General features: G+C 42.2%; 1 protein-coding gene across 5 annotated transcripts in view; it reads left to right on the forward strand.

The window, feature by feature from the left end:
• The first annotated feature begins 397 nt into the window (after positions 1 to 397).
• The window catches only part of Macir (macrophage immunometabolism regulator), a 56,120-nt gene continuing 33,509 nt past the window's right edge, over positions 398 to 23,008 (forward strand). The window contains exons 1-3 of one of the 5 annotated variants that reach the window (XM_048331254.1): positions 398 to 489; positions 7,775 to 7,854; positions 19,113 to 19,610. In XM_048331254.1, coding sequence (XP_048187211.1) covers positions 19,136 to 19,610 — 475 coding nt within the window. In that variant the 5' untranslated portion in view covers positions 398 to 489; positions 7,775 to 7,854; positions 19,113 to 19,135. Of the gene's footprint in view, positions 490 to 2,057; positions 2,072 to 2,748; positions 4,837 to 7,774; positions 7,855 to 19,112; positions 21,604 to 23,008 lie in introns of those variants that run through there. The other 4 variants (XM_048331255.1, XM_048331251.1, XM_048331253.1 and 1 more) reach the window with 4 other exon arrangements.

Genomic DNA, 23,008 nt, shown 5'->3' on the forward strand with positions numbered 1-23,008 from the left:
AGCCCCTCGGAGCCCCCGGGGTTCCCAGGCCGGCCTCGCGGAGCCCCCCCCCCCGTCCCCCCGAAGCCGCCGGAGCGTAGGGCCTGGACTGGGGACCCCGCGCTCGGTACCCGCGCCCGGCGAGCCCCGCCCGCCCCTCTCCGCCTCCAGCTCGGGGCCTTCCCGCGCCGGGCGCGCCCCGGCTGCGGGCGTCGGAGCCCCGCCGGGCGCGGGAGGGAGGCGGGCCGTGCGCGCCGCGGAGGGGAGGCGGGCCGGCGGGCGGGCGGAGGCGGAGGGGCGGGGGCGGAGGCGGGGCCACGCCGGGCGGGCGGGCGGGCGCCGGCGCCGCGCGCGGTGGGAGCGGAGCGGGTACCCGGCTGGCTGGCTGGCTGGGCTCGGCTGGTGGCCTCGGGCTGCAGCTCGGCGCCGCGACCCAGCGCCCCGCGCCCGCCCTGGCGTCGGGGTCGGCGGCCTCGGGCGCGGAGCCGGCGGCGGAGCTCCGGGCTGCGGGTAGGTGGCGCGGGCACGGCCGCTCCGGCTCCACAGCCTTTTGTGCTGCCGCAGAGGTGGTGGCGAGGGTGTGGGGGGGCTGGGGGTGCCCCGGTCCCCGATTCCCCCCCTCCCCGCTCCACCCCACCCCACCCCGGGGCCTGTCCCGCGCACGGCGCCGCCCCTCGGTCCCCGCCGCGTGTCCGAGCCGGGCGCGCGGTGTCTGCGCAGGGTTGGGGAGCCTCGGCGGAGCCGGCCTCGCTCGGGGATGGGTGGCGGGGGCCGCCTCGGGGGGGGTCCCCCCTTCCCCCGCACCCCCGGGCCTCCGTGGGCCGGTCCCCGGGAGGGGCGCGGACGGGGAGGTCGGGGCTGGGTGGGGCCGGCGCGGGGCGCGGGGCGCGGGGTGCGGGGCGCCCGCAGTTGGCTGGCACAGGGGTGGGGCCGCAGACGCCGTGAGTGTGCGGCGCGTGTGAGTGAGTGTGCGGGGGCGTGCGCCCCGTGTGCGCGCGCCGTGCGCTCGCCGGGGGAGGGGGGGCAGGCGCAGGGACCCCCCTTCTCCCCCCACCCCCCCCGTGCCAGCCCGGAGCGCCTCTGGCTCGCTCGCCCGCGCGCACCCGGGGCCGCGGTGCGGAAGTCGGGGCGCCCCGCGTGGGCCGCAGGCCCGGGGGTTCACCGCGGAGGGGTCGCCCGGTGGCCTTGGCGGTGCGCGCGCGGGGTGGCGACTGCCCAGGGCCGATAGCGCTCGGGGCTGCCCGGGAGGCGCGTTATCTCCCGGAGCGGGCTCGCCCGGAGGCGGGGGGGGGGGGGGGGAGCCCACCCGCGCCCGGCCTGCGCCGCCCGGGGGGGGGGTGGGGAGGCGGCCGTGCGCTCGGGGCTGCGGCCCACGGCGCTGGGCACCGCCGCCCGCCCGCGCCCCACCTGTCGCGGGGGGACTCGGGCGCGCGTGGGGAGCGTGGGTTCGGGGGGGGGGGGTGACCGGCCGGCGGCGGGCAGGCCGGGGCGCTTGGGCAGCGGGCCCCATTGTGGAGCTGCCAAACTCGCGCCCGTGGTGGAATCCGCGCGTCTCCTGCCGGAACCGGGGCGCCGTGGGCGCGGGGGGGGGGCGCCGCCCTCCTCCCCTGGCCAGGGTGCCGCGGTCTCCAGGGCCCCCCCCACCCACCCCTGTGTGTGTCCTCCTCCCCGGAGGGAGGGGTCGTGACTTGCGTTGAGACGAGGTGTGCGTGTGTGTGAGTGAGTGTGCGTGCGTGTGCACTCGCGTGCGGCTGGGCTGCTGCAGGGGGCACGCGGGAGCTGGAACTTTCTCAGCGCCCGGAGAGGACGCAGCATGGAGGCCGTGGCGTGTGCTAGTGTGCCTGCCACTCCTGCCTTGCCCAAAGGACAATTCTTGCACAACTAGTGTGACGTTACAAAACTTGGTTGTACATTTTTGTCATTTTTTTTTTTTATGTTTTGCTCTAGAAAAGCAGCCCTGTAGTTGAGGAGGCCGGGTCGTTGCTCTGGGTACGCGGTGCTGTTCCCAGGGAGCACAGACACCCCGGGAAACAGAACGTTAATTACCTCCTCCCAAAGTTGATCTTCCCAGTGATTTCCAAAGACAGCCTTGGTTAGTACTGCTCAAGCTTGGGGGGTACTTTTTGAATTCAAGGCCAGGATTTACGCTTCACACAATGAGTGTGGCATCCACTCCTGTCTTGTTTTGTTTATTATGTAATGACGTGTATACATGAGCACGAGATCTCTGAATTTGATGAGAGTGTAGAAGGTGGGTTCCCCCTCCCCCATTATTTATGTTTATATAACTGTAAATGGTACTGTGAACGAAACTATCCCGGGGTACAAGATTCACCTATTAACTTAGTGACTTCACATTTTCATAGTTATCAAGCGCTATTAAAAAAATATTTAGTTATAGTTAAAAGTATATTGTAAAAATTTGGCCTCATGGGTGGCGGAGGTGACTTGGGAAGTGGAGAGCGGGGATCATAGTTGGGGGCCAAGCAAGCGAAATAAAAGTTCTGGGGACTCCATGGGGACCAATGGCTGCACTAGGGGTGGGGTGCGTAAGCAGGGGGGCTTGGAGAAGCACAAGTAGGGAGGACACCACCTTAGCTTGCTTTGGTGTAGAGTGAGACATTCCTCAAAAAAAAGAAAAAATACAGAAACTGCTGGAGACGCTGGCTCAAGTGGCAGAGGCTCGGGCCTAGCAAGCCTGGACGCTTGGAGTTGCAACCCCAGGATGGTTAGACTAGGAGCTAGGAGCAGCAGCTGCAGCAGCGGTTGTAAGTGGCATGGTGGAAATAGTAAAGTGTAGAAACACAACTTAAAAAATTTGCTGATGTGAGGCACAGAGTAGGGATTGGTCTTCTCCAGACAGTAGGCTGATTGTTGTCCCCACCCTGTGGAGTTGATACTGAGTTTGAAGCCTTTACCTGTCGAAGGCTAGTTGCAGCCTGTACACCTGCGCTATTGTGAGGTCGATTTGTTGTACAAATAGACTGGCGCATAGACTTGCACCTCCAGCCCTTGTCAGTAATACAGTGAAACAATGTTTTCTCTTGAAGTAGAAGGATGACTTCACATGGTAAGAAAATATTTGTAACCCGGGTTTAATTTGTACTAGCAGAAGTAAAAAGAAAATGAATATTAGAGTTGTTAAAGAGATGGCTGTTAAAAAAGCTGAGCTTAGCATACCATGGTTTTTGTCTTTCTCAACCAAGTATGAGTTGTTTTACCACGTTGGTGAAGTTGATGGTTTTTGTAAGGTTAGTAGCTTTAAAAAGTTTCTTCCTATTTAGCAATTGGTTTTCAAAATCATTGGCAATTTAATTTTAAATATGTCAACAAGTAAGGATTTTCTAAAGATAATTGCTGAAGTGAGCATGTAGGTATTTTCCTCATACAGTGTGCTGTGCTTGGGGGTGGGGGTGGGGTAGATCTCCTTATTTCTGTGCAGTGTTTTATTGCTGGGGAGAAGTCCATTTTGCTCTTACTTGTTTTCAGAGCAGCATTTAAGACCAGTGATCACAAACAGTGATCTCACTAGTCTGAATAGAACTGTAAATTTTTTTCCTATTTTTTCCAAGTGCTTTTTTTTTTTGTTGTTGTTCTTCTTCTTGGTTTCCTTTAAATTAGCTACTCTGAAGATGACTGCAGGTTTCTTCTCTGTCTTTCTTTTCTAAGTTCTGAGAGCAAGAATTAAAGCATCACTCTGCTACTAATTTCGTTTTGCCTAAAATGGACTTCGCTTTTCTTAGCATAATAAATCTTTAATGCTTTAGTAGTACTTATTTATCAAGATTTAGAAAGGCTATATGCTGACTTTCATATTTACAACATTTGATTTTTCAGTCATGTTTTTGCTACTTTGTTTTCTTGTTACTTTGTTAGTGGATCTGTACTGATACATGAGATCTGTGTATTTGTAGGGATGGATTTTGTATGGACCTAAACTTTTTTCCTCCCTGTAGAGATTTCTCTATTTTCTGGGTTCCTGGTGTCATGTGAGTTGATACGTATGAAAATTGTGCATTTCCATGTCTGTGTGTCTTCTCTTCTGCCTTGGACTGAGTCTTATTTACATTTACCCTAGTGCCTTTGCAGTGTTGAGATGTTTAATAAGATTCAAGAATACCATTGAATGAATGAATGAATGAATGAATGGTGAGTGAAGAACAGAATGGCTTTGTGGGTAATAGACAAAATGTTTCCCTTAGTTCTGTTTGCATAGCCATTATTTAAGAAACTCCGTTGCTTTTCCATTGTTATACATTACTTTTGAGTACAATAAGAATATAGGTGCCATGTTAGGACAGTATAAATAACATGACATTACATGACATTGGCTATGAATTGAGACATACTTTTGAAGCACTTTCTTCGTTACCTGTGATAGTGCATATCACATTGCCTGGGAAACTGGAAACACTTGGTAATGTCTGCCAACTTTTCTATTTGTAGAGGTTCCTTTGCACGTCGTTGGTGGGCGTGTTTTGCGTGTAGTTGTTGGGTGTGTTTTGCTTAGTCACAGGTGGCTTCCCTGCCCTCTGTGGACAGGATGCTGGGGGCAGCTCTTGGTCTTGCTTAAGTTTTCCTGCTCTCATTGTTTACAGGACTCAGTCATTGTTTCTACTCCTTAGAGCTGGAAACATTTGTAACCTATAGAAGGGATTCTGTTTATTTCAGTGTGAGTCTCCATGTAACATTGACTCCATCTTCTAACAGTTTCAAAGGAGGCTTTCTTGTGGATCACTGAGGAAACAATATCCATTGGTATCTTTCCCAGGCTTCATGCCAGGATAAAGCCACCATTAATTACAAAGGTTTAGAGATTTTTGAGGTCTTCTGAAAGTGGGTCATTTTATTTGAAAGGTATGTTTTCTGAGGGGCTTTTAGACTGCTAACTTTTAGTTGCTTTTTATGGGAGGTGGGAACCAAAACCTTCATTCCATTTTCTAAGTAGATTCCTTGAGAGGTGATGACTTAGAGAGAGCTCAGTTTTGAGCTTGTTTACTACTCTTTTTTTCTTCATTTTACTCTTTTTCACCGTCTTTACCATGACTGCCCTTTGTGCTTCTGCACTGAGTACTTCGGTCACCTCCAAACAGCAAGCAGCCTCAGGAGTGAGTACTGAGCAGAAGTAGAAGGAACCTCCTGCCCCTTAGCTTCCACCTTTCCTGTTCCCTTGGACTTTGGTTATATTCTATTTTGGACTTGGCATTGGCCAACTGGGTAATCAGTCACTGCACTTTGTTTACTATGAAATTACCACCATTTCCTGGACTTGTTCATCAGCTCCGGTGCAGGAGCTGGATAATTACTTTAAAGCTCTCCTGCTTTCAAATCCGTGCTGAGTTTTTAAGTTGAATTCTTTATTTTGGTGTTGGGAAAAGATGTTTTACAATGTAAAATTTTCCTCAATGTGTTTAAAAGCTTCAAAAGAATATATTCCCAAATACTTAGGCAAAGTATATAAGATTAAAATCAAATGTAAAGATTAAATCAAATGTAAAATGTTTGCAATTATCTTTATTGAGGATGAGGGCATCAAGATTTTTCTCATGTTCACTCTTGATTCCCAGTCATATTTATGAGTCGAAGTGAAGTCTATTGTTGTGATTGATGTAGCCTTGAAAAAAAATCAAGTTAAATACCTACCTGTGTTTGTTATCCAAATGAATAGCCAACAAGTACTAAGTGATATACTTTGTTTCCTGCTTTAAAATTTGTGATTAAAAAAATAACAACCACAGTTTGGAAATTGCTACAAGAAAGAGTCCACTATTTAGATTGGTTTTGTATAGGACATTCCCCTAGGTACCTTGAAATCTTGTATTTTTGAAGTTGGAAATTTAAAGCCTGTAGTAAAACAGGCTCCCCCCCTCCATGTTTCACAAATGAGCTAATAAAACTTTTCAGTAAAGTGCATCTTCATAATCAATAATGTCCCATTTACAGAAATTGATTATACATTTTTGGAAATGGTGATTGGGTACAAGGCTTACCACTGAACAGGTAGAGGTACCATTTGGAGTTAACTGTACCTGCCCTAATTCTCAGATGGCCTTGTTGGGTTGAATTCTTTAAAGCGAAGCCCATCATATTTTCCTTGTGGAATAAAAATGAAATGATATAATTACATGTGACTATTGCTGTATAGCAGATTCTAAAAGTTAGATTGTTTTTAATCCTATTCCCCATTAAAATTTATTTACTTTAAGATACTAATGTGAACTAACGGTAATAGTGGGGGAATTCTTGAGGGCAAGTATGTGAAATAAACAATGTTATTAGAAAACAATTTTTGTTACATTACACTTTATGATAAAACCCGAAGCTTCATTAGCGACGTGGGAATAAGTTTAAATTATCTAGATTTCTTGGCTTATTCAGTTTTAAAAGTAGTTGATAAAATATATGAAATGGATTATGTCTGCTATCCATGTGGCAAAACATACCCAAAGCAGATGAACCTCTTGGAATGCCACTGTCAGTGCATTAGCTCCTCTAGTTTCTCAAGCTGAGGAAGCAAATAACCTTTTATTTCAGCAAATTATCCATTGTCTTTGGCTCAGACTCCTCTGTGCTCCTTAGAAAAGCAAGGTAACAAAGCCGGGTCCTTCCCCTGCCCACTTACCTTCAGTTTGGGGGCCCTATGCAGGTGGGGTGTGCCCACTTTGCTTGTATAAATCTCTTCCCCCTTCTGTTGAACGCAACAGAATCCTCAACAACTAAGGAAACTTCTACCCATAGGAAAAAGGCTTGGGGAGTTTTCTTGGTCTTAACAAATTGACCCAATTAACTGAGGAGGTAGGAGATAAAGATAGATACTCTTACACATTAATTCCCCCTGGTAAGGAGAAGAAGGCACAGAGGAGATACTAGAAATCATAAGCAAGGAGACAGCTAGAAAGAAGTAGAAAGAATGTTCTGGGTTTTTTTTTAATGTAACATTTTCTAAGAGCCTTCCAATCATTTGTCTCACAGCAGTCTTGTGAGGAATTTTTTTTATCATTGCTATTTTGTGGCTCAGATGAGTAGACATCAGGAATTAATTGTATAATAATAGCATCACACATCTGTGAAGTGCATTGCATGCAGAACAGAGTCATTCACCTCACTGATTTGGGTCCACTAACAACTGTGTAGGCATGGATTGCTTTGATTGGTCTCATTTTAAAGATTACTGTCACCAGGCATTGGTGGCTCATTCCCGTCATCCTGGCTACTCAAGAGGCTGAGATCTGAGGATCACTTTGAAGCCAGTCTGTGCACCAGAAAACTGGAAGTGGCACTGTGGCTCAAATGATAGAACACTAGCCTTGAGCAGAAGAGCTCAGGGACAGCACCTAGGTCATGAGTTCAAGCCCCACCACACACACACACACACACACACACACACACACACACACACACACACACACACACACACACACACACACACGATTAGTTTATGCCAGGTCAGGAGGTAGAATTTTCAAGCAAGGCAGAAAGAAGACCCTTTGTCTTCGCCTCATGCTTTCCTCTGTGGGTGAATGGGACAGGGATGGTAAAGTCAACACTAAGCATCTAGTTTTCCTTGTCTCCTTGCTTAGCCAAGTTAAATCCAAGGGATTGAGCAACGTGCTGGAGGACTCGTTTAGCTGAACACACTCAAGATTATTTTTAGTTGAAATAATCAATTATTGTGTACTATATAATCTGTACTTTCTGCTCGTTTCATCCTGTTTTGCAGATAAAATTGCTGTAATTGCTTTATAATTTTTGCTACTTGTTAAATTACAGGTTTATTTTTGTATTTCATGTTTAGCATCAGAAAAAATTATTATGCCTGTGCTCCCTTGGGACTCCTTGGAACTTGTACAGTGACATCTTCTGAGATTTTGTCTGGTAAGTTATAGTTTACATTTCCTGGTTGTTAATTGGGGTATGAGCATAATATTACACTATTTTAAGGATTATATAAGTAGGTTAATGTGAATTTTGTATTATTGCAAGTATGTATGGTTCAATTACAAATTTTTAATGGGTGGAGCTGAAATGATAATTATAGAATACTAAAATTATTTGAAATATTGGCACTTTGTGTTTATTTCTTTTTTCTGAAATTCCTGTAAGATAAACACATTCTCATGGAAGAATTTTTAAAAATATGTGGTAATTAGAGGTAGCTGTTCTAATCGGAAATTTCATTAAATATATTATTCGCAGAAGGTATTAGGAAAGTAATAGTATAAATTTTATACACAAGAGTGGCTAATTTTCAAAATCAGTTGTATAGCAGTTTATTGCAAGAGTAGGATTCTTTTCTTTGACCGTAAGCATTTAAAAGTGTTCACTGTTGTCTTCCTTTAGTTGTCTTTCTTTTCAATGTCATCCATGACTCTGCACTGACACGCTTGTTTATGTCACTGGAAGCCTTTGAACAGGAAGATAATTAATCACTAGCTTTGTAAGTTCTTAACATTTAGTAGTTAGTGAGGTCATAATCTATGGAAAATTCAGCTTCTAAATAAGTGATTTCTTAATTAGTAGTCAGCAACAGAATAATTCAAAGGCATGATAGGTAGTGTTGTTCAGTAGATGAAGCTATTTTGTGAAAATGCATTACACACACACACACACACACACACACATACACACACATCAGTCTTGGGACTTGAACTTAAGACCTGAGTGCTATCCCTGAGCTTCTTTTCTCAATGATAGCACTCTACCACTTGAGCCATAGTGAACACTTCTGCCTTTTTCTGAGTGGTTTATTGGAGATAAGAATCTCACAGACTTTGCTGCCCATACTGACTTACAAACACAATCCTCAGATCTCAGCTTCCTGAGCAGCTAAGATTACAGGCATGAGCTACCAGTTCCCTGTTGAAAATGCATTTCAAAATACTAAAAAAGGGCAGATATTTGTAAACTTTCCAGTGGCAAGGAAATGTGGAAGAAATCTGAAAATGCTAAGTACAAAAACAATTAGAAATGTTAAGTTAGACTGGGTCACTAGCTCAGCCAACAGAAACAAAAGGGTTAGAAAGAACAGGAATATGTGGTGTGTGTGTGTGTGTGTGTGTGTGTGTGTGTGTGTGTGTATGAGTTTTCATCACTTCTTTGTATACACATGCATATATGTTTGTATGTGTATGCATATACGTATATTTTTTTTTAGTTACAATGATACTCTAGCACAGATACAAAAGGTAAAAGTAAATTGCCTTGAGAGTGATCATACTTGGGAGTTAGCAAGTTACCAGTCATTGAAGGTGACTGGATATAATTTCGATGACAATCATTAAGATTGCAAACTAATTTCCAAAGTAATATAATAGAACCAAGTGCATGTAGATGCATAATGTCAAATCTCATTCAGCACATTTTTATTTTATTTACAGTTTTAATAAGTTTGCCTAACATGTATTTTCAGATCACAGTGGATTAGACTCAGAACATTAGAAGGCTTTAGTGGTCACTGTTAGTGATTATACGCATGTAAAAATAATGTTCACCCCAGTGACTAAAAACCGAAGGACTTAAAAAATGAAATTCTCTCTGGTGAGTTCTGCCTGACAAATTCTCGAACTTCAGTGTTCACTAGATTCACCTGATATTCCTTAAACATTTCAGATCCCTCAGGCTCCACCTCAATTCAATTAAGTAATAACACAAAGCCAGGGCTTGAGACACAGATCCCAGTCTTTTTGTAAGCTTCTTGGGTGATTTTTACTCTGAAGCCAATTTAGGAGGCACATGTTAGAAGGAGAGCATGCTTGAAAGGCCACCGAAGTTAGAGGCCGGAGAACTGGGTTGATATGGCCATCAAGAGCCTGCTTGGCTCTGGACTTTGTGTCTTCATGGCTTCAGTCAATGGCAAGTTCCAGGGTGGTAAGCTCTAGGATGAGTGGCATTAAAGCCAGGCGATTCTAGTCACTACAATAGTACCATTAGCCGCGGTTGTGAGACCCACATCGCTATGTTCTGCACGGCTCATTTCAGCTACTTAGTTGAAAGAATTTTGTAATTGGTTTGTTTTGTACGTTGAAGACACTTATCTTCATATCTGTTTTCTCATAGTGCATTTCCAAGCACAGGAAGCAGTGTTTTTATTATGGGGGAGTGCGGGGGAATGTCTGAATTTTTTTTCTTTTTAGACAAATGTGAGTTTTAGAAAACATTCCAAATCTACAACACTTTTCAAAAAGAATTGTTTGCTTAGCTGTTGTGAACGAAATTAGCTATTTTCAGGAATGGTTTAAGAAGCTAAGATATCTAAGTGGTATTTTCAAAATACTACTTCGTGCCAAATGCTTCACAAGCTTGGCCTCTTGGAGACTGTCCCAGTTGTGCAGATTCTGTAAGGGCTGAAGTCCCTTGAGTCCTGGTCCCGGGGCGGTGAGGCTCGAGTGTGTGCGGGGGTAGGGCACCAGAATACTTACGGTGGGGGATTGCATCCTTTAGAGAATATTTTTTTAAAATGTGTACTAGGTATATTTTTTTGTATGTGTAAATGTTACTTCCCTTTTTTTTGAAGGAAGTTTGCTGTTTGTAAAATTCTTTACAGAAAGTGTTGTAAGTGAAAATACCATAGATTAAAGGTTAGAGAATGGAAATCATGCCATTTTCATTTTTCTTTGAGAAAAATCAAACATACTATCCTTTTGCCACATTGTCTTCCAGTATTAAGTAATTTCTGTTGCTGTAGTAATAAAACTTATTTGCATCATTATTAATTATTATTATTAATTTTATTTTGCTGGTCCTGGGGCTTGAACTCAGGGCCTAAGGCTATGTCCCGGAGCCTGTTTGTGCTCAAGTCTACCGCTCTACCCCTTGAGCTACAGTGCCACTTTTGGCTTTTCCTGTATTGCAGTTGAAGAGAAGAGTCTCATGGACTTAGCTGCCCGAGCTGGCTAAGAACCATGATCCTCAGATCTCAGGCTCCTGAATAGCTAAGATCACAGGTGTTAGCCACCAGTGCCTGGTAAAATGAAAACATTTTAAATAAAGCTTTCTTGTTAGTTGCTATTAATATTTAAAAGCATACATTGTTTAATTCAACATTTTTGGAATTTCTTGCAAAGGAAAAATAATTGTGTGTGTGTGTTAACTTACATATTGTTTATCATTATAGAAAGAAGATGTCCACTTTCATATTTGCAAATGTACAGAAAAAGAAAGGCTACAGGAAATTTTCTTTTTGACTGATTGATTGATTTTTGTCATTACTCATGGGGTTTGAACCCAGGGCTTGGGTGCTGTCCCTAGAACTTTTGTGGTTGTTGTTGTTGATCAAGGCTAGTGCTCTACCACTTTGAGCCACAGCTTCACTTCCAGTTTTTAGGTGGTAATTGGAGATAAGAATCTCATGGCCTTTCCTGCCCCACCTGGCTTTGATCCACTAGCCTCAGTTCTCAGACTCCTGAATATCTAGGATTACAGGTGTGAGCCACTAGTGCCCAGTTAGTCTACAGAAAAATTGTAGTAAGAGTTTCCTCTAGACATGTTTAGACATTGGAGGGTGTCATTAGAGTGATTATTGTGGAATATTTGTGTATTTCAGTCTGCATATATTACTTTTACAGGGCTCAAAAACGTTGACGTCATTGGAGTTAGAAAAGGATCGAGAATATCTGGTAGGGAAAAGTGGCTATCAAAAGTGCTGATTGGCCCTCAGGGCTCTTTGAGGTTTCCTTGTGCAGTGAAATAACTGAGCAAGTGCAATGGAGCTCCAGTCTCCGAGCCCAGCATAGTAAGTCTGCTTCTTGGAGCATGTCATAGACACAGACATCCTGTAGCTCGGTAGCTACGGGGGAGACCTGGAGGGACCCAAGTGCTGACTCAGCTCAGCTGCTGTGAACTTTCACTTGCCTTATGTTCCATGAGAATCACATTATACCTAGACCTTACCACTTCCCTCCTATCAGGAAAAGTATTTCTGATAATCACATTAATTTACGATGCAGGAGAATAAAGGTGTGTTAAGAGAAATCAGAAAAACAATTGTCTAAGTTGGGAGTCGTCATTGAATTCCATGCCTTTTGATATCTCAGTTAATTAAATCTTAGGTTGGACATTTTTAAGTAGGTGAGCTACTGCTACCTGAATATAAGTAATAGGAAAGCTAGAACTGGTTAAGTCTTGGAGTTTCTTAGATGAAGTGCAGATAATAGGTAGGATATGGTATTTCTCAAAGAGAATAAGTGTTAAACTAACCAGCAATTTCCAGAGCTGTTTGAAGGCGCTTAAACATGAAATGCCTCAGTTTTATTTTCAATTTATTGTACTTTCATCCAAAGTTGAGGCGTTTTGGCTTCTTGGAGACTCTGTCCGTGGCGCATCTTTTGAAGTATGGAGCTTCCTCGCTATACCTGTGTGCTGGGTTTTAGAACTTGGACCTCTGCTTTTTTTCTCCCATCAGAATTCCCAAGTCATGCTGCATTCACTGTGTCAGAAATGTATACGGTGCACATTTTTCTAGAATTGATGTCATTTAATCTAATGTCATGTATTCGGATTCTCATTCAGTAAGGAAAAAAATCTGCAATAACACCAATGAGCATGTCCAGGACTTCCATATCTCAAAATAATTTAAGATCTTAGGTTCTGGTTGGCTTTGTGAGATAATTTGATATTGATGACCTTTATGTGTCATTTTAAGAGTTGTATTTGTATAGAATGCTTGTATAAGATGTTTTAATTTTATTTTTATCATTTTTAGTAGCACATATTTACTTCATACTGTGGTCTTACTGCACTGTTTCCTTATGTGCATAATGCAGCTCACTCCATCACTGTTCTCCTTTATCCCGTCATCCCTCTTGAAAACACTTTCAACAGGTTTCATTGTTCTGTTTTCCTACATGCATGTAAAGTACTTGAATTCACACTATCCCTTCACCTTCCTCTCTTTAGTATCCACCCCTGAATGGGACTGCTGTACATGCCTTTCATTCATTTTTAAATTATATACTGTTTGAAGGTTTTTGTTATGGTATTTAACACATGCATATATTGTACTTTAATCACATTAGCTTTCTTTTATGCTCTCTCCAAATTTCTCCCTTTTATTCTACATCATTTGGTGAGTCTCGTTCTGCTTTCTTCATGCACTGATGCAAAGTGCTTTGATATTATTGACCCCTCTACTTGTAGTTGAACATTGTGTGTGTGTGTGTGCACATGTGTGTGCATGTGTGCATGCCAGTACTAGGGCTTTAACTGAGAGCCGAGGTGCTGTTCCTGAGCTTCTTTGATCAAGGATAGTCTTCTAGTGCTTGACACACAGCTCTGTTTGTCGCTTTTGGTGGTTAATTGGAGATAAGTCTCACAGGCTTTGCTGAGGTTGGTTTTGAACTGTTCATCCTCAGATCTCAGCCTTCTGAGTAGCTAAGATGACAGGCATGAACCAATGCCTGACTGAATCGTGCTTTTAAAATTGAGTTTCTTCTTGAAAAATGCTGTGACAAGAATAGAAAAATGGGCTGGGGATATGGCCTAGTGGCAAGAGTGCCTGCCTCGGATACACGAGGCCCTAGGTTCGATTCCCCAGCACCACATATACAGAAAACGGCCAGAAGCGGCGCTGTGGCTCAGGTGGCGGAGTGCTAGCCTTGAGCGGGAAGAGGCCAGGGACAGTGCTCAGGCCCTGAGTCCAAGGCCCACGACTGGCCAAAAAAAAAAAAAAAAAAAAAAAAATAGAAAAATGATTTTTTTCCTCTGCACCTTCCTCATGACCCTTTCAAACAGTCTCACTATTACAAACATGTTCTCCCTCTCTCTCTCTCTATATGTGTGTGTTGTATGTTGTGATCATGAATGTATTTTATGTGTGCTTATCTTTTAAGTCTGGCTTCCATATATGAGAAAAAACATGTGCACTTTGTTCTTCTGAACTTGGCTTAATCTGCTTAACATGTTGCTCTTTATCCATTTACCTGAAAATTACATGCTTCCATTCTTCTTTATGGTTGAATAATACTTCATTTTGTTTATTTAGCACATTTTCTGAATCCATTGATCAGTTGTAAGGCATCTTGGATATTTCCATAATTTGGTTATTGTGAGGAGTGCTATAATAAACATGGGTTTGTAAGTGTCTCTTTCTGTCTTGGGTTAAATTCCTTTGGATAAATGTCCAAGAGTAGTATGGTCGGATCGTATGGTGGTGTATTCCATAGTGGGTACACTTGTTTACATTTCTCCCAACATGTATGAGGCTTCTTTTCCCTCCATCCTCCCAGTAGCTGTAGTTATTTGTGTTCTATGTGATGGTCATCCACACTATCCTGAGAAGAAATTTCAGTGTTGTTTTGATTTGCATTTCTTTTATGGCAAGTAAGGTTGGACATTTCATCATGTGCTTATTGGCCATTTGGAATACTTTTGAAAAATTTCCAATTCATTTGTCCATTTATTAGTTCCAAGATTAATTTTTTGGAGATCTCTCTGTATTCTGATTACTGTCAGAGGGATAGCTGGCTAAGATTTCTCCCATTCTATAGGCTGCCTCTTCAGGCTGCTGTTTCTTTTGTAGAAGCGGTTTCATTTGATGCAGTTCTACTGTCAGCCCTTGCTCTTACTTGCTGAGCTATTGGAGTTCAATTAGGAAAGTCACTGTCTATACCTTTGTGCTCTAGCATTTTCCCTATTCTTATTGGAGTAGTTTCAGAAATTCAGTTGTAAAAGCACTGCTCAAATACAAGTTGAGATTTCTAGTTGTATTTTCTCCTGTAGACTTTAGTCTATAGAGTTGTTGCCCCTTCTGTACCTATAAGCCTTTTTTTCTCTTATATTCTCCTTCCTGCTAAAAACTTGCCTTTCAGCTGCGTATGCAAGGCATCAATTACAGCAAGAAGGGCATGTTGGGTCTCTGGTCCTTAGCAGTCCTGAAAGTACAAGGTGCTCTTGGAGTGATTTCTCAGTGCTATGAAGTAATGCCTGTTGTGCATCTCTATGGTGATATTCCCGAGCATGCTTAGTAATCCTCTGTCTTGGCAGCTTGCCTTTTAGATGCAGGTTTATTTTGCAATACAAAAATGCCGAGTCATGAATAAGCTGGCTAAACATAAACGTCTCATAAGCAGTTCTTTCATGTTAAACCTGGAAGAACGTGCTGCAAAGCACAGGCCCTCTCCAGTTGTAGTTTTGGTGGCGGATTTCCTTATGAGTGCATTGTAGTAAGAATGAGTGTAGCTCAGTGATAGGACATGCATTTAGCATGCGTGAGGCCCTGGGACAAATTCCCAACCCGCTCACACACCAAGAAATTTCGCTGTAGGAAAGCTTTGGACACCTCTATATAAATATTTGATGGCGTAGTGCTGTACTCTGGTAATTCCAGCATCTGGGAGCAAGAGCATGCTGAATTGGACACTGTTCAATCTTAATGTTATTTTCTTTAAATAGATTTCTGGAATTAGAAGGCACTAAGACTTTTTCAGGAGGGACATAACGAAGCAGATAGATTATATTTGTAAATATGACCTGAGACAGTAGATTCTACAACTTGCTCATGATTTTGCCTCAGTATTAGCAAGTTAGTAGTGTAAATTTTTAAAATTAACTTCAAGTAATTGTTTTAATTCATATTGAAAAGTTGGAATTACATGATGACTGCTTAGTTTAACTATATGGTGTCTATTAAATATCTTATTATAAATGAGGTATTTACCACTCATTATTCTCTTTTCTGAAACCCAGCTTCCATGTACTACATGTATTCTTTAGAAAAAAGTAATGTGTACTAGCAGGAAGCCTTTAAAAAACATAATTTAGTCATAGTACAGCTTGAATATCAAGACCCAGTGAGATCTTTTCTATGCAGCAATGCATGCACAGAGATGAATGAAACTGCTTAGAAGAGCTGTTGAGAGAAAATACACTATTTGGAGCAAAGGTACTGATGTTGGATAGCTTAAAAGAAAGGCAAACATTTTCAATTTTTAGAATTGCTCATCAGGAGTTAAGCAAATAGCAGCTGTACATGTAATATTTAAAGCAGGCCTTTGATGTACAGGGAAAAGAGTCATTCAGAAATTTTACTGAGCGTTGGCCTGCTTTGCATGACCCTAGTTGCTAAATTACATATTTATATAAGGAGATCTTAGAAATGCTTAGATTTTTAAAAACTTTTTGTTTAAGTGGTATTTTCTGCAATATCACACACACACACACACACACACACACACACACACACTTGCCAGTCCTGGGGCTTGGACTCAGGGCCTGAGCAGTGTCCCTGGCTTCTTTTTGCTCAAGGCTAGCACTCTACCTCCTGAGCCACAGCGCCACTTCCAGCTTTTTTCTATTGTAAGTGGTGGCGAGGAATCGAACCCAGGACTTCCTGCATGCTAGGCAAGCACTCTACAGCTAAGCCACATTCCCAGCCCTTCTACAGTATCTTATCTGCCTCAGTAAAGTTTTGCATGCCTCTCACAACAACCATATATGGCTTTTGTTTTTGTTTTCCTAGTTCACAACCTCCCAGGTAGGTGCCAGCATTTCTATTAGGAAAGTTTTGCCCAGGCAAGTGATACCTTTTATGGTACTTTTGGCTGCTGGAACCTCACTGATAATTGTTAATCTAACAGTAGATTAAGTTTAATCTTGCACCTTCATATGTGCACTTCTTTCCTTCATTTTCTCTAGTTTTCCACATCCTTAATTTGCTAGCTTACAGGTCACTCGTGCCTTTTCCTCTAACCTATTGTATTCTGTTATCCTTAGCTCAAAGGGATTCTAAGACTCTCCAGGGGTTTATCTTAGTCTGTCATGATTAGTTTAATGTTGGATCAAACTTCTAAAGACCCTACTGACCACAGAAGCCTGGGCTGACGTTTCCCTACTGAAACTTTGTAGATTTAGCCATTTTTTTTTTTTTTTGGCCAGTCCTGGGCCTTGAACTCAGGGCCTGAGCACTGTCCCTGGCTTCTTTTTGCTCAAGGCTAGCACTCTGCCACTTGAGCCACAGCGCCACTTCTGGCCGTTTTCTGTATATGTGGTACTGGGGAATCGAGCCCAGGGCCTCATGTATACAAGGCCAGCACTCTTGCCACTAGGCCATATCCCCAGCCCCAGATTTAGCCATTTTTGCCCTCTTTGGGAAAAAATAAGTTAGTCTAACATTGCTATGGATTACTATTAACCAATTCAAAGTGGATGGGAACTGGACTCATGGTTTTTATGAAGCTTATAATTACTCAAATGAGAGTGAGGTGGTTAGTGGAAATCTGTGGGTAGCGTGGTGTGTAAGATTCAGAAGAGAACCAGCGCACATTGCTGCTCTGAGGACAGACTGCTCCCTGCCTCTGTAGCTCTTCTTGGGCATAGCATACCTTGTGCGGACCTGCTGTTTCCTCCAGCACTCTGGTTATTTCTGCCTCACTGGCCCTGCCTCTCCTTGGTGTTAGAATAAACTCCCTGAAACAGTTCCTGCCTGGAGTTGCCCACTAGATTATAGAGTTGGGAACTCCTGCATCTGTCCTTTTATTTCCTCTCTGGGTGATGACATTAATAGGAAAAGAAGGATGGAATTGCCATTTGGGATAGGGTAAACATTCTTCGAGCATAAAAATTTGGCCATTTCATCCACTGAAATTTATTAGCTGAGATGTCTAATGTATATTGCGAAAATAAATTGCTGGTATACTGATCCTATCAGTAGAGAACCAAATTGCTCATGCATGTAGTTTTATTTATATTAGTAAGATTTATGTTAATAAGGTAAAGCCAGTTACTTTAATTTTAGAAAGGGGTAAGAGACTACAACATTTTGGTTTGGTAAAAATTGAAAATCATTGTAAGGTTTGGAATAGAGTGAGCCCTGTATTGGCCACTCAGATGTTTCCTGTATGTTGGAGATGAGAACCGTAGTGATGCGTCCTGATTTTTTTTTAACTGTTGGACTTGTTTTTGTATTTTTGTATTTTTTTTCAGTTTTCTAGTTGCTTAGATTTTAAATGGTTACCAACATTTGAGGGAATTCTTCACTTTGGAAATGTGATTAATTTCATAAAGGAACTGCTGAGGATTATGTGATGGAATAGCCCTTTCCAGTATTTTTTAAATCTTAGACTTAATTATTTGACATGTTTGATTAGTGGTCTGAGACATGTACTCAAAACTATATAAACTACTTCCAGTTGAAAAGTTGAAAACTAAGTAGGAATAAAGTTTCTCTGAAATGTCATTATCACTGTTTCCACTAACCTTATTTTCCTTGTTTTAGCTGCAACTTTCTAGGAACCTTGCCATTAGATGTAGAACTTTTTGTCATTGCAGTATTTCAAACTGTCTAGTGACAATTGTAATGAATAATATCAGAATTCATTGTGAATCATCCTGCCATTAAACTATTTGAAATAATACTATCTTAGGCATTATAAAGTAAAATAACTGCCAACGCGTGATATGTTTTATGATTAAATAGTCGTAAAAGTTACATTTAGAATTACTTGTGTGTTTAATATCACAATATTCATGATGGATTGGGCTTAAAATTGACTTGTAAGATATAAAACTGTTTTCTTTAATTTGCTGGCACATCAAAAGAAGAACATTTAGAACATTTAGGAGAACCTTTTCCAAGGACTCATTCATAACCTAAAAATATTTTTTAGGACGAACATGTATGGATGCTTTGCAAAGATTGATCAGCTCAGATAATTGTCTTATACGCTCTGAGTGCGATTGTTATGTATCACAGGACTGAAAAGCTGAACACTTGATATAAATTAAATGAGGGAAAATTTTAATTTTCAGTCAGAAGTATTTTGAAAAGTCCTGTGAAACTTTATAAGCTTGCCTCTGTGTACTTAATATTGCAAATTTGACTTGTTTTGCTTAATATTGCTTAAAGGAATAAACTTCCTATGGGCGAATGCTCTGCTGCCTTTAATGTTTTCTGTTGCTTCTGCTGAACCTTTTCAAGGCACTGTAGATTTTTATTTAACCTGCATTGAGTTCCGGGAGGCACCAGAGAGTAGTGGTCATCTCCTGCTTGCTTGATACTGTGTTAGACATCGAGAGAAATCTATCCGTCATTTGTCCTGTCACTCATTTAGGCAAGGGTTCCTTCACGCTCCTTGACTTCTAGAAGGATCCGGCCTGGCTCGAGATACCTTATTTTCTAATCTGAGTGTGTTTGCTTTTAGGAGTGTGCAGACTGGTGCCTAAAATGGAAGTGGATATAAATGGAGAGTCCAGAAGTACTCTGGCCACGCTGCCTTTGCCTGTGGCCGAGGGGAGTTCCCCGGGCAAAGCAGAGGCCGAGAAGCCCCGCTGTTCCAGCACGCCCTGCTCCCCCATGCGCCGGACTGTGTCGGGCTACCAGATCCTACACATGGACTCTAACTACCTGGTTGGCTTCACAACTGGCGAGGAACTCCTGAAGTTAGCCCAGAAGTGCACCGGAGAAGAGAGTAAGGGGGAAGCCATGCCTTCCTTGCGCTCCAAACAGCTGGATGCAGGACTTGCACGTTCCTCTCGTTTGTATAAAACCAGAAGTAGATACTATCAGCCATACGAGATTCCAGCTGTGAATGGCAGGAGGCGAAGACGGATGCCCAGCTCAGGAGACAAGTGCACTAAGTCCTTACCTTATGAACCTTATAAGGCCCTCCACGGGCCGCTGCCTCTTTGTCTTCTTAAAGGTAAGAGGGCTCACTCCAAATCTCTGGACTACCTCAATCTAGATAAAATGAACATCAAGGAGCCAGCTGACACAGAAGTGCTACAGTACCAACTTCAACACCTAACCCTCCGAGGGGACCGAGTGTTTGCCAGAAATAATACATGAATGGCTTGCCCAGGGGTGAAACCACTTTAGGTTAGCCTGTCCTTGGCTAGAGAAAAATCTACTGCTGTACTCTGTACATGACTCTTCACATTCTAGATGGTTATTACAGCTAAGTGTTCTTGGAACATAAAAATTGTTTGGATCAAATTCTGAATACAGGAATGAAATCACAAGTACTTAGGACGGGGGCAGGGGGGGGATATCATTCTAGAGCACGCAACTGCAAAGGAAACAGAACGTGGACCATTAGTTTGTATAGCTATTTAGCTAGGAGAAAAAGATTTGGTACAGTAATTTCATCTTTATGATTCTGATACTCAAATTGAGAATGTTATCTGTTTGGTTGTTGCTGACTTGGTATGATTCATTAGAAATTTATATCTCAAGTACTCAAGTACTTCTCGAATCTCTGTATTTTACTATAAAATGTATGTAATGATTTGTTCTTTTGAAATTTAGAACTTGAACATTGCTGAATTGGACCACTTTTTATTTTTAAATATTGAGTTAAAATATTTTATAACTGGTTTTGCACTGAAGAAAAAAAACCCTAACATTTCAGATTAAGAGAGTAATCTTTCCTCAGTTGCCTCAATAATAGTATTGAGCAATGAAGTTTTTTATTTCCGCATGGAAAGTTATTGATCTCTATGGCTGTAAAATATTTCTTTATAGCGTTATTAAAGTGTGTCTTAATGAAATTAAATTTGGGATACAAAGTATTTATTTTACAATGGGGGTGTGTGTGGGAGGAAGCTTTTCCAGAAAGTTTCCAATATGAAGTTTTCATAAATTGAAAATGTTTCCTTAGCGCTTATTTTCTAATTTAAAATTCATCTGGAACTTTAAAATGGAAAGAATTCTTTTAACTCTGGATTATAGGCATAATACTGTTTGCATCTGAATTTTCTGTAAGTGAATGGAACTTTAGTAGAGGATCTCATGATTTTTACTATTGAATGTTTAACTCAGTAGGAAGTACTACCATGTGTATGGTATTGGGTCACTCCAGTTTAGTTCCGTGCATCACAGTACTCTTTGAAATTCCAGCTTCTAGGATTAGTGTAGGAGCCTAACGGGCTTCTGCAGTTTTAATAGGTTAATCCTGGATTACTTAACAGTTTATGTCAATTGCACTGGTTTAATTTGTTACTAAAGAAATAATGTCCTGGCTTTAGTAACAAACACAGCTCAGCTATTCTGGAATATATTTTGGGAAAAAAAATGTGTGTAACTTACCTTTTGTAAACATTTTGATTTCTGTTTTTTTCTTTTCCTTACTCTTAAAGGTGCAATTTATTACTGAGCTGGCATTCCTGGAAACATACAACTGCACATTTTATATTTTCTTTTAGGGACTGTGAGTTTCTTAGGGGTTACTAATCTTGCTTATAAAATAAGAACACCACTTCATTAATGACTGAGTCATTCCTGGTAACAATTGTGATTTCCCTTTAGCCAGAACGAATGGCAAACTTTATTTAGAGCAGTAAGTATTAGAAAACCCTAGGAACTCGTTATGTTTATTATACTTTCACGAAGGTAAGCTGTGGAGAAGCCTTGGGGAGTCTGGCCCTTGTCTTACTGAGTTGATCTTGGTGGGCTGGAAATTTTCAGCTGTTGTACATTTTAAAGTAAATTGCACCTTTGTAACATATTGTATTGATGAATGATCAGTAAGATGAACTATATCTTCTATACAGTCATTAGTTTGACAAGAAATAGAATCCTGTCAGATGCCAAAGAGTTGGGATTTTTACGTTTAATGATGGAACACCGTTATTTATTGCTGATTTACCCTGTGGAACTGTATTATTTCTAACTACGAAATAAAAGGGTGATGTAAATGCACATTGTTATGTGGTGCTTTAAGTCAGATCCACCGTCAGTTGGCTAGTTACTAATAATTCTACCCAAGCATTTATTTTAAGAACCTGTTTTTGTCAAAACATAAACATGTACAGGGCTGGAATGTAGCTCAGTGGCAAAGCATTTGCTTCGTATGTGCAATAGCGTAGGTTTGGTCCCTAATACCAAAAGAGAAAAGACAAAAAATAAAAACAGTTACCCCCCCCCAAAAAAAGAAAAACAACTGTGGCAACAACATATACATTTGATGCTTATTTAGCTGTTTAAGGTATAAGATATATTTGTGACAATAGATATTCAGTCTATGAGAAAACACAACTGTTTACCTGAGTGATCAGTCTCTGACCAGATGCCTCATTTTTGAACCAAAATGAAAATAATGCAGCTTTTTAGTTTAGTATCATTTTTTCTGTGTAAAGACAGATGAAGCTCAAGAGCAAAATAAAAGAGTTAAAACTTTGAGATGGCTTATTTCTTACTTTCTGATTAATAAAGGTAGGTAACTAAAAAACAATCCAAGGAAGCAAGTGTCAGAACTCTTAAGTTCGTAGTTTTCAGAATGAGCCTGCAGAGTCATCTCATAGTTGAGTCTTCTCTGCACTCTGGGAAATTGTATTCCTCCAGTGGACATTGTTCTGTTGAAGAATAGGTGAGTGGGGGGGGGGGGACTTTTTTGCTGAAACATACCCCTTGTAGCATATTTTGTATTTTTGCATTCCTTTAAAACATTCTGTTTAACCAACCATACTAAACAGGAAATACATTTGGCCAGAATCTGTCTGATCTTACAGTTCTTATTTCACTACTGCACAGTATGGTGCCATACAACTTCGTTGTTTTTGTAGTGTGTGCCAGCAGTGGGCTTCTGCTCAAGTCCTCATGCTCTTGCGGAGTTTTCTCCCGCAAGGCAAGGAACCCTACCACTTGAGCCTTACTTCTTCTACTCCTGGCTTTTGGATGGCTCAACTTTGTCCACCAGGGCTGGCTCCAAACCTTGATCCTAAGATCTCAGCCTACTGAATAGCTAGAATTACAAGCATGAGCCCCTAGCACTCACCAGATTAAAACAAAAATGTCATTAAAAATGCATTAGAGGCTCAGACATGCATGGGACAGCACTAGAGGCTAAGCCCTTCCCTCAGCGAGCTTGAGCTCCTCAGGCTCTGCTGACTTCCGTCTGACTTCCAGCTCATCCCTGCTGACTTGGCCTCTGTGGACACAGGCTCCTCGCCCTTGCAGTCTGGGAAGAGAGACTAATAGGCGAACACATTGGGGTCCCCCAGGTCCCCTGCTCTGCTGCTAGTGGGGCTACTCCTGCTGCAGGAGTCTTGTCCAGGTCTCCAGATGCCTTACGTGTAATAGACATTGGCAGGTTCCACTGCC

Source organism: Perognathus longimembris, chromosome 22, assembly GCF_023159225.1.
Source record: "Perognathus longimembris pacificus isolate PPM17 chromosome 22, ASM2315922v1, whole genome shotgun sequence".
NCBI lineage: Eukaryota > Metazoa > Chordata > Mammalia > Rodentia > Heteromyidae > Perognathus > Perognathus longimembris.